Consider the following 11308-nt stretch of genomic DNA (forward strand, 5'->3'; position numbering starts at 1 on the left):
TGTTAAAAGAGGCTCTAGTTGAAAATAAAAACTTCCTGCTAATAGACTTAAAATCCAGCCTTCTTGTTTGTCTTCAATTGTTCAACATTTTTATTAATAGTATCAAAGAATTAGAAAATCCTTTACACTTAGAGTTCTGCCAGGTGGTGCTGGCTCTGCAGGGCTGCTGGTTTGAGGGTGAAGATTACATCCTGATGATGGGATAGCGACACGGAGACACGGCCTGGTACTTCTGCTGTTCCATGATGTCCAAGCACTGGGCAATCACCTAATCAAAAACAAACAAAAAAACCCCAATATAAGCAATGAGCCTTAAAAAAAAAAATCAGTAAAACTTAGCAGTTCTGCACTTATTTGTTCCTTCTCTTTGTGAAGCACTGAACATGCTAAAATGAACAGTTCAACTCTCACATATTTTCTTTTCACGTGTAGCTCCCAGAGAAGGGAATTTCAGGGCTCTAGAACTAAAAAACACTTCTTGGTGCTCCCCCATTATCAAAGTTCCCATAAACTCCACAAAAAATATTTTAAATCCACATAGTTCCATAAATATGTACCATACTTAGAAGGGTTGTTTTGTGGTTTAACCCCAGCTGAAACCAGGACAGATTGAGATCCTCAAGTATTTGTGATCTTCATGTGAACAAACTTCAGAAGTGCAAAGAACATTTTTATTGCTAATGAAGGAAAAATAGAAGAACAAAGGCAGTGGCTTTTAGAAAGAATTGAAGAGATGTCTGCCAACTTCAAATAAATACAAAGCCAGGGGGGCATCCCAAAGAGACACAGCAAATTACAAGCAAGAAGAGAAAGTTGCAAAAAGCAACATCCTAGGACAAAAGAATGGAAACAATGGGGATGGTGAGGAGCCTGAACTTCAGAGAGTTGAAGATATGAGTGATTATACAAAAAAAAAAAAGGATTCAGATACAGAATCAAAGGGTAAACTCGATGGAGATGCTCAGTGAAGAAATGCTCTGATCAAGTAACCAGAATTCAACAGAAACTTTGTGGATAAACTAATGGGGAAAAAGAAAGGATGAGAATTACAGAGCTAAATTCCGCAATAATAGGAGTGAGCAGTGGGAGCCCCAGGTCTGGAATCAACATGCTGCTGATCTTGAGTGAGTCATGGGCTTATACATTTGCTGCCAGATCCTTGCGAGATCTGGGAAAAAGATGTACTAAAAGGAAAACCCACCTTTCTAGTGTTTTGAGGTAGAATGATTCCATCATCCCAGAGTCTGGTAGAGGAGTAAAATGCACTGCTTTCTTCCTCGAGCCTGGAGAGGACAGAACAGGCTTAAAAGCATGATGAAAACATCAGGGCAGTGAAAAAGTCATAGGTGAAACAAGCAAATAGTTCCATGCAGTACTGCTGTTAAAATGAATCTGAATGCAGAAAATAACACAACAGATCTGACCATTCTGCAGCACAGACCAGCTTGAGAAGATCCTAACAGAGAGATATAAAATTACACGGAAATTTAAAATATTTTTCAGTAGGTTCAGGTTTGCTTTATTAGCTTAGGATATGGTGCTCTCTAAGATGAACAAGAGTAGGCAATTAATGTCCTTACTTTGTCTTCAGCTGCTTCAGCTCTGATTCATCTCTGGAGTCACTGTCCCCAGCTTGTGGGACTGTGGAGAAATGTCTTGAATCCACAAGAGCAACTCTTGCATTAGGCCACAGGAACAGAAAGTTTGGACTGAACGATCTCCCACACTGCAAAGAAAAAACAAAAGCACAGTGAAACTCACTGAAATCAATCACAAAAGGTATCTGTGGGATGACACAATGAAGATCAAGGCAGAATGGAACACACTTGGATTTGTAAAGCATTAATAACACAGCTCCTGTATCAGCACAGACACCCAGTGGTAGGAACCACCAAAACCCATCCCCACTGCCTTCGATGTTGCTATTTTGGTATTTGAGTTTTAACTCCAAGGACTTACATGTTTCATTCTTACATGTTTAATTTTCAGTAATCATGTCCTGTGCTACATTTCTTACTTAAAAAGCAGCTGACAGATCGAGGTAACCGACTGTTTCAAAACTGCAGGGCTGTGAAGTTTTAGCACAGTGTGAAAGGTGTGTCCCAAGCCCTTGGGCTGATCCCACCCCCCTACCATGACGTAGCTGTCGCTCCCGTAACAGCCCCCGATGACGATGGTGATTTTGGGAACAGCAGCACAAGCAACAGCAGCCATCATGGAGGCCTGGGCTTTCAGCCTGTTGGAATGAGCCTCTGCCTGGAATAAAAAGAGACATTTTAGACCCTTTAAGACTTTACTCTAGATCTTCCTTGCTCCCACCAAACTCGTATTTTAAACATTTATTTATTATTTACAATTCTGTGTGATCATTTCTTCCACACTAGAAATGCAGCATCATTAACTGACTGGTATCATTAACTCATACATATCATAAATAACTCATATCATTAACTCATAAGCCCATTATGCACTTATTTTAATACTTAAATCAGTACAACAATTACAACCAGGTGCAAATGCCTCCAACACTCATTTGTGCCAGGCTTTGTCTAAGGGCTGGTGACCTTGGGAGGAACAAGACTGCAGAAACAGATCTGGGAATCTAGCAGAGGTTTTACTATGAGGCTTCCCCCAGCTCAGGACAAAACCTACTGTACTTTAATGTCTACACTTTTCTGAAAGAGAAATAGCTAATTTTCTGGAGTGCAGTGGTGTCAGAAGAATCAATAAACTGTATTTCAGTGTAAAAAGCACTTTAAATGATAGGTTTTACAGCCTGCATTGCCAACTGACCACTATAATTTTATATAGGCATGCAGGCCTGCTTAAAACTCAAGAGAGAATGGAGAGATTTAAGAATAAAGTCATTATGAAGCTTCATGATTTAAACCATCAAGAGTGGTTTAAAAAAACCCAATTTTCTTAACAATTAATAACTGTGAAAAGGTAACTTTAGGCACAAGAAGAACTAGGAATTGCTTAAGTATATGGAAGCAGACCTGCCATACCTGTGAGATGCTTGTTGGCCCTGCTGGCTGTGGAGCAGTATTTTGGAGGAAGAGGATGGGAATTCCCCGCTGGCCACAGAGCTGGACGAAGTGGCTGCCCTTGAGAGCAGCATCGTGAGCCAGCTCCCCGTTGTTGGCCACAATCCCCACCAAGTGCCTACAGAACAAGACACATGGATAGTTGGACTCGATCATCTTAGAGGTCTTTTCCAACCTTAACCATTCCATGATTTTCACTTTTGAACCCTAGGAATTATTGAAATAGTGTAAAACCTGATGGTGATCCAAAAGCTGTTCAGACACATGCGTCCATCCATTTTGATAGTGAATATTCACAGCCTTACCCTTCCACATGGCCAAATCCTGTTACTAATGTTGTTCCAAAATTAGCCTTGAATTCCTGGAATCTGCTTCCATCCACCAAACGGCTCAGGATCTGCAAAGAAACACACAGATTTTACTTTACTATAGAAATTGAAGAGAAATAGGATAATTCTGCTAAAAGAAATGCTCTGTTCAAATAGTAGGAGACCTGGGTTGTGCAAGAAATCCACCTCAATGAACACAGAAGGTCTTTTGGTGTCTTGCTAAATACTCAATATGCACAAAACATCCAATTTGTGTTTAGTTTAATTACCAACCATGTATTTTGAGCCAAGTCCAACTCAAAAATTATTTCAGTGTTTCAAAGCACAGTTGTTCATGTGCATAAAAATGTAAAAAACCCCAGCATGTGCAGTTACAGATTTTGTGCATAAGAAACACTCTGTTGCATATTGCTCAGGCTTTTTTCCAATACAATTAAAAGCCATTTCCAAAGCTACTCTGCTTTCTACAGTCAATCCCCTTAACTGCAAGAATTTACCACTGGAAAAGATACTGGATTCACATCCTTGGAGACTAAATCTCATCTAGAACACAATGAAAATAGCGTGGGCAGCTCTGCATTGTCTCTGCTTAAGTATTAGTGTCTGTCCCAACCTCAAACAAGTTTAATTTGAGCTGTGTTGTTTTTTCAGTCAGGCATTTCTGTTGCATGACAGTCTTGATTGCCTGGGGTAAAAAAAACCAAAAAACAGGAGGAGGGGAAAACCAGACTTTAAAGGGGTGCAACTTCTCAAGGCAGCCAACACAGTACAAGCCATGCTGACACAACAGCATCTCAACAGTGCACGGAAACAGATGGGGATCAGCTGGCATAATCTAGAACTATCTAGAATGTATCTTATCTCCAGCAGGATTTCAATTTAAATATTCTCTATAATTCTACAAAACTGTTGCCATCCTGCTTTGTTGCAGACTCAAGACAGGCTGGCAATGGATGAGGTAAAAATACGTATTCTTCAAGAGAGAACAGTCTGTTAATCTGGAGCTATGAGACAGAGCAGACAGAGGGATGAAGGAATGCAGTCCCTGTCCCCTTACCAGTTTGACAGGAAGAGTACACCTATAGTCCTGTGGTGCCAGTCCCAAGAGCTCCTCAGAGCTGTACAGGGGACTGTCGTGCTCTGTGCCCTCCTCTGGCACTGGGTCATAGTTTAACGTAGAGATAACATTGCGAATACATTCATAGGCCTCCTTTTCTGAAGGTGCAAAATGGTCAGTACAGCCACTGACTCTAGGATAGAGAGCAACATTGATTAGCATTGAATGCATGAAATGTAAACTCTGATAGAAAGCCCAAACCAAAGGAAAAAACCTTAATCTGTACTGTGGCTCTCCAAACTCCCTGCAAATACTGCGTGATTTTGTTCTGGATGAATGAGTTGAAAGCAGTAGCTCAAGGAAATTTCCATGCAATCTAACCCAAATTCACAGTAAGGAGAAGTTCTTCCCTGTGACTTTTGTGTTTATCTGGATTAAAGAAAGACCTTTGAATGTATTTTCATGAGGCTGTTGTTACAAACAATACTGAAAAGGGAAAATGGAAAACAAACATTAGGAATTGTTTCAAAATAAGCGGTTCCAGCCTGGATAAAAAGCACATAAGACATGTAGTTAATGAAATATATGTATCCTGGAAAACACTATGAAAACAGGTGATAGCATCTCTCTTCTGAGCTGGTCCCTCTGAGGCACAGAGGAACTGACTTGCCTGAAGTTGTTCAGGAAGTATGCGGAACAATGGGAATCCAAATCCAATTGGTCCAGTCCCTGCCTCACCCCATAACAACATGTAATTTTACTTCCATTTGGCTGATTAAACCAAAACCCCTGAATCTGAGAAGGAAAACCAGTGTAATCACAGGTTCCCCTTTTGGCCCTGCTCTGAAATGACAATGCCGTGTTCCTGTAAAGCTGAGTATGCTGAATTCTCTACTATTTTTGAGAATATTCCACATACTGTGAGTGAAGTTTGGCTCCTCCAAGGTCCTCAGGAGACACATATTCTCCTGTAGCAGCTTTTACAAGTGGTGGGCCAGCCAGGAACAGTGTCCCAATTTTATCTATGATCACAGCTTCTTCAGCCATGGTGGGCACGTAGGCACCTCCAGCAACACAGGAGCCACACACCACAGCCACCTGAGGGCACAGAAACCACAACAGACAGTGCTGGAGAGGGGAGAGGAAAAGCCAAAGCCCAAAGTTGTTCCAGAAATGCTCAAGGTGCTAAACCACAGCTTGGGGAACAATGAACTGGAGATATAAAACCAGCAGGAATAACAATGCTGGTTTGGAGAGTTCAGTGTTTACCCTGAAATAACCCAGTGATTTGCTGCTTTTTCATCACAGTCAGTCAGGAAACAGAAGATCCTTAAGGCTGAAATGTTCCCTTATGTGAGATAATGTACCTGGCACTGGGGAGGCCCCACCTCCAGTCCTGTGTCCAGTTCTGAGCCCTTCTCACCAAGAAAGACATTGAGGGGCTGGAGTGTGTCCAGGGAAGGGAACAGAGCTGGGGAAGGGTCTGGAGCACCAGAAGCAGCTGAGGGAGCTGGGAGAGCTCAGCCTGGAGAAAAAGAAGGCTCAGGAGGGACCTTCTTGGTCTCTGCAACCCCCTGACAGGAGGGTGGAGGCAGGTGGGGGTCGGGCTCTGCTCCCAGGGAACAAGGGACAGGACAAGAGGAAACGGCCTTAAGCTGCACCAGGGGAGGTTTAGATTGGATACTGGCGAAATGTTTTTCACAGAAAGGGTTTAAAGCATTGGAACAGACTTCTCAGGAAAGTGGTGGAGCCACCATCACTGGAAGTTTTCAAAAATCGTGGATATGACACTTGGGAACAAGGTTCAGTGGTGAACATGGTGGTGGTGCTGGATTGATGGTTAGTCTTGGTGATCTTAGAGATCTTTTCCAACCTAAACAATTCCATGATTTGATACTATTTGAGTCTCCCTTCCCCACAAATAAATTTAGGAATTTTTCTGCACGTTTGAGAATTGTTCCTAGAAATTATTGGAACAAATATTTTTTTCAGAACTCAGTTGATCACACAGACCACCCTCACTTGCCCTCCCCATGACATTGCACCTGAGGGATTCCCATGGCAGACATGACTGCTTCATTGTAGAAAATCCTGCCACCGTGCAGCTTGTCAGGAAACAGCTCTGACTGACATACAGAGAAAAGAAAAAATTTTAATATTAACTATAAAAGCTGGTGCCTCCTCTTCACTCCATTCATTCCCAAATATGTTGTAACTGAACCTGGGAAGGTCCTCACTCACAATCACACCTGAACCTTTCATATACAGCATGCACTATGGTATTTCTTCCATTGTAAAATCCCAAAAAACACCCATGTCTTTCAAAAGAGGTTTCATGATTTTTTGTGAAACTAATTTATTCTAAACAAACTGAAACTGTAAACATGGAGAAGTGGAGGCTCATGTTCCTACTTTATCTGTAAAATGCCTTCAGCAGTTTCCCTTTTTATTCAGTTTTTGATACAACTCCTTAAGTCAGGTAAAAGCTTTTGCTGTGTGTTTGCTTTCAGTGTGGAGAGGGAACAACCACAATCTCTGTGATAGGATGACCATTGGAAAGGAACCTGTGCAAATTCCCCTTTTGTATTAAAAATTGCAAAAATTGCACTTTTAAAGGCCATGGACATTGGTGCACTGCTAGCACAAACAAGGCAATAAAACAGAGAAAACTACAGATTCTGAAGCCTCTCACACTAGGTACTGGTTTATTAAAGACAAAAAAGCAGCTCTGCACACTCATTCAAGTTTCTAAACTGTGAGCAGATGCAAGATTAGCCAAAGGGATGAAATAACACAGATGTTTTCTCCTCTGCAGTGATGCCAGCATTACCTGTAGTGGTAGGAATGCTCCCCCGCTGTCCACAAGGTGCACAGACAGCAGCCTGTTCTCCATGGCAATTTCTTGGGCTCTTAACTGTTTTTTCACTCCAATTGGGTAAATAGTTCCTCCTTTCACAGTGGCATCACTTGCCACGAAGATACACCAGATTCCACAGATTTTGCCAATTCCTGTAATTCAATTCAAATCAGTTCCACAGATACTTATCGTGATTCTTTACAATAACACACAAAACAAGGGGGCCAAATTACAGCCAAGAGGTTTTTTTTCAGTAATACTGTCTCAAGAAGATCCAAATCAACTTGAAAATACCACAAAGGAAAGAAATCTATCCCTCTTCTCTGGAATAACCATGACATTTAAAAAAGCAATCCAAATGACCGAAGACAGAACTTCAAATAAACTTATGTAGTCCTGGTGACAATGAAAGAGAAAAACTTACATACTTTGACTCCTAACCCTTGAGATAAAAAAGGGGAGGCAATTAAAAATTACCCCTATAAAACCGAAAAAGGTAACAATCTGTGATAAAAGAAGGATTTCATACTCTGTTCTTTTAAGTTCTTTCTAAAAAGGAATTTTGAAGAGTGTTTTTTTCATTTTAAAATTAATTTTGAAGAGTGGTTCCAGTTTAAAAAGACAGTGTTTGCACAGACAATGCAATTGTCTACGATTTGAAAAACACTACAAAATAAACACCACAGCTCCTGTGTCTCACAGTTACTTTGTACCCTCTCCTTCAACAGGCGACAGCTGATTTGATACATCACCCTAAATTTTTTGAGACAAAAATCAATAACTGGTAAGTAGAATAAATTATTAAAACTGGAAGAAATAAAAGACTTTTTAAAAAAAGGTTTATCTCAGATTTCACCCAAAAAAATCACATAATAATAATACAGCAGGGCTGAACTCTTCCCTGTTGGGAGCTGCTCCTGGATAGAACTGATGTTCACCTTTCCTAGGAACGCACAGATACTAAAATATTCCATAAACCTTATGACATGCACCCTTTTTCCTTTGCCATTCCATTTTCCATTACCAGTGAGGCATCCAGCAGCAGGGACATCCCCATAGGGCATGTTGAGCCCTGCCAGAGGGGACAGCTCCAGGAAAGACTCATCATCCAGCAGCAGCTTCAGGCGCTCCCGAACAAACACCTTCCTATTGCGCTGAGTGTGGCGCAGGATGGCGTTTTCTCCCCCTCCTTTCCTCACCCTCTCCAACAATTCCAAGTATCTAATGGAAAAAACAAAGTTTCAGTTAATGGAAAAAACAAAGTTTCAGTTAATGGAAACAAAGCTGTGTGGTGTGGTGGTGCTGGAGGGGAGGGATGGCATCCAGAGGTATCTCAACAGGCTGCAGACGCGGGCCTGGGGGAACTTCAACGAGGCCAAGTGCAGGTGCTGCCCCAGGTCTGGCCAATACTGAGCACAAATCCAGGCTTGGCGAGGAATGGATTGGGAGCAGCCCTGGGGAGAAGGACTTGGGGTGTTGGTGGATGAGAAGCTCAACGTGTCCCATCTAGAGAAGGCCACGAAGATGCTTCCAGGGCTGAAGCCCTTCTGCTCTGGAGACAGGCTGGGAGAGCTGGGGGTGTTCACCTGGAGAAGAGAAGGCTCCAATGAGAGCTTAGAGCACCTTCCAGTGCCTAAAGGGGCTCCAAGAGAGCTGGAGAGGGACTTGGGACAAGGGCCTGGAGGGACAGGACAAGGGGGAATGGCTTCCCACTGCCAGAGGGCAGGGTTAGGTGGGATATTGGAAAGGAATTCTTCCATGTGAGGGTGGTGAGGCCCTGGCACAGGTTGCCCAGAGAAGCTGTGGCTGCTCCATCCCTGGAAGTGTCCAAGGCCAGGTTGGACAGGGCTTGGAGCAACCTGGAATAGTGGAAGGTGTCCCTGCCCATGGCAGGGGGTGGAAGGAGATGGGATTTAAGATCCCTCCCAACCCAAACCATTTGATGACTATGATTCATTATAAGTTACCTTTTAGTAGATTGAACATAGTAAAATATATTGCACAGTTTTCATATAAATGGCAGGAGAAAGAAGATGAACTCACATTTTTAGATTATTTTTTCTTACAGAGTGTAATAAAAAGCAAAGATCTGTTATGTAAAGCAAGCATTTTACTTTCCTTATTCAAAAACTGTCTAATAAAGGCAATAATATAATATATAAAAATAAATCTAACTATGTGCTCATCCTATCTCAGCATGAATCTCCATTTCTAACTACTCTAGGGAAGAAGCCAAACAAAGGCTTCCTCTGTCAACTCCCTTTAACAAGTTTATCTGACAAAAATCAGTAACTGATAAGTAGAATAAATTACTAAATCTAGAAGAAAAGCACGCTCTACTGCATGGAACATACACTAACAGTAGTGAACATTGCAGTGGGAGGAAGTGATTACCAAATGTTATTGTCAGGGAAGCCTCAAGTTTAGATAAAGAATTGAATAAACTGTAAACAAATGTGGTATCTCAAATAATTTTGGTCTTAAATAAACCAGGTTTTTCCTTTATTTCAAGCACATCGTTTTTCCCCCAGATGCATCATCTTTAACTATAAATGCTGTTTGGCACAACTACTCACACAGCACTCCGTGTGTGACTCCATTATCTTAGTGTGGACCTCCCTGCAGACCGTGGAGGTCGGAAAAGCTCTGAAGGAAAAAGCTAAGGATTTTGTTAAAGTCCTAAATGCCACCACAGGAGGGCACAGTGTGTTTTCTGTAGCTTTGCTTCCAGCTCATGGATCACTCCCTGAACAAAGGCCTTTGCATTTTTGCCATCTGATCTTTCAGGACTAATACATAAAATGCATTTTCCTGCTTTTATCACTGAATCACGACTGACTGCAGTAACTGTCTCCTACTCTGTCAGGAGTGTGTGAGTCACCATTTATGTCTTTGCATTCAAAATCCAACACGAAACAAATGTTATGAAGGTCTAAAAAAAAATACTTCTTAGCAATGTATGCAAAACAACACATGGCACTATGTTAAATACAGTTTGCACTTCGATTTGGGTATTTCAGTCAACATTTCACAAAAGGGTTAGGTTAGGAGGGACCTTAAAGATCATCCCATTCTAACCCCTGCCATGGGCAGGGACACCTTCCACTATCCCAGCTTGCTCCAAGCCCCGTCCAACCAGGCCTTGAACACTTCCAAAGGATGGGGCAACCACTGTCCATAAGTTGAAGCGCCTGTCAGTAATTCTCACACAGTGCTACAAGCAGCAACACTTTTAAACCCCCACAAAACCGGTTTATTACCTTTTAACCACAGCCTCGCTGTTCCTTAAATTCTGTTCGAACACATGTCGGTGCACAGCGAGGACACGTCCGTCCAGAACTGGGTATGTTCGGGGGTGCCGCCTGTATTTTGACTTATTACTCACAAATCGGCGTGGGGGCAGGTGGTGTGTCCTTCCCCAGCTCTGGCCATGCAATAGGAGCTCCCGATATTCCCTCTGGAACAGGCGGGTCAGAGAGGGCCTGGGGCGGCTCCTGCCCAGGGCGCATAGAGGGGTCGTGCTCCACATGGTCCCGAGAGCTGGGAGACAACAAACAGCGCTTAGTGACGGGAATTACAGCGTGGATTCTCTCGGCTGAGGGGGAACGCGGCCCCCTCGCCTCGGGCGGGGGCCGTGAGGGGACAGCCCCGGTGCCTGCCCTGCCATGTGGGCCCTGCGGGGACACCCCCTGATAGACGGGGATCGTGAAGGGACGGCCACTGTTCCCTCCCTTCTCCGAGGGTCGTGAGGGGACATCCTGACTCCAGTCGGTCGTGAGGGGACACCCCTCTTTCCGCCCTTCCACAGGGGTCGTGAGGAGACACCGTAAGTTCCTGCCCCGCCAGGGGGGTCCTAAGGGGACACCTCCTGTTCCCACGGAGGCCGTGAGGGGATGCCGCGGCTCCCCCTGCGCCCCCGGGCCGGGCGGGCCCCGCCGGGCCTGCGGAGCGCGGCGGGGCCGGGGCCGTGCCGGGCAGGGAGTGCGGGGCTGCGGCCCCTCCGGCGGGGCCCCCCGGC

At 43.6% G+C, this 11308-nt stretch overlaps 1 protein-coding gene and 1 long non-coding RNA gene across 2 annotated transcripts in view; one reads left to right on the top strand and one right to left on the bottom strand.

Moving 5' to 3' along the window:
* Positions 1 to 63: 63 nt before the first annotated feature.
* Positions 64 to 11308, bottom strand: part of LOC113951042 (methylcrotonoyl-CoA carboxylase beta chain, mitochondrial-like) — a 12015-nt gene continuing 770 nt past the window's right edge. The window contains exons 2-13 of the mRNA XM_027651561.1: positions 10551 to 10830; positions 8315 to 8511; positions 7264 to 7442; positions 6479 to 6559; positions 5353 to 5531; positions 4434 to 4626; positions 3353 to 3444; positions 3009 to 3165; positions 2134 to 2256; positions 1581 to 1726; positions 1202 to 1283; positions 64 to 268 (exon numbers count right to left, since the gene is read on the bottom strand). Of these exons, the coding sequence (XP_027507362.1) occupies positions 185 to 268; positions 1202 to 1283; positions 1581 to 1726; positions 2134 to 2256; positions 3009 to 3165; positions 3353 to 3444; positions 4434 to 4626; positions 5353 to 5531; positions 6479 to 6559; positions 7264 to 7442; positions 8315 to 8511; positions 10551 to 10830 (1793 nt within the window). The 3' untranslated portion in view covers positions 64 to 184. The remainder of the gene's footprint in view (positions 269 to 1201; positions 1284 to 1580; positions 1727 to 2133; positions 2257 to 3008; positions 3166 to 3352; positions 3445 to 4433; positions 4627 to 5352; positions 5532 to 6478; positions 6560 to 7263; positions 7443 to 8314; positions 8512 to 10550; positions 10831 to 11308) is intronic.
* LOC113951050 overlaps positions 10862 to 11308 on the top strand; it is an 11334-nt gene continuing 10887 nt past the window's right edge. The window contains exon 1 of the long non-coding RNA XR_003529005.1: positions 10862 to 11116. This is a non-coding gene — a long non-coding RNA (uncharacterized LOC113951050). The remainder of the gene's footprint in view (positions 11117 to 11308) is intronic.

Source organism: Corapipo altera, unplaced genomic scaffold (assembly GCF_003945725.1).
Source record: "Corapipo altera isolate COAL_440 unplaced genomic scaffold, ASM394572v1 57, whole genome shotgun sequence".
NCBI lineage: Eukaryota > Metazoa > Chordata > Aves > Passeriformes > Pipridae > Corapipo > Corapipo altera.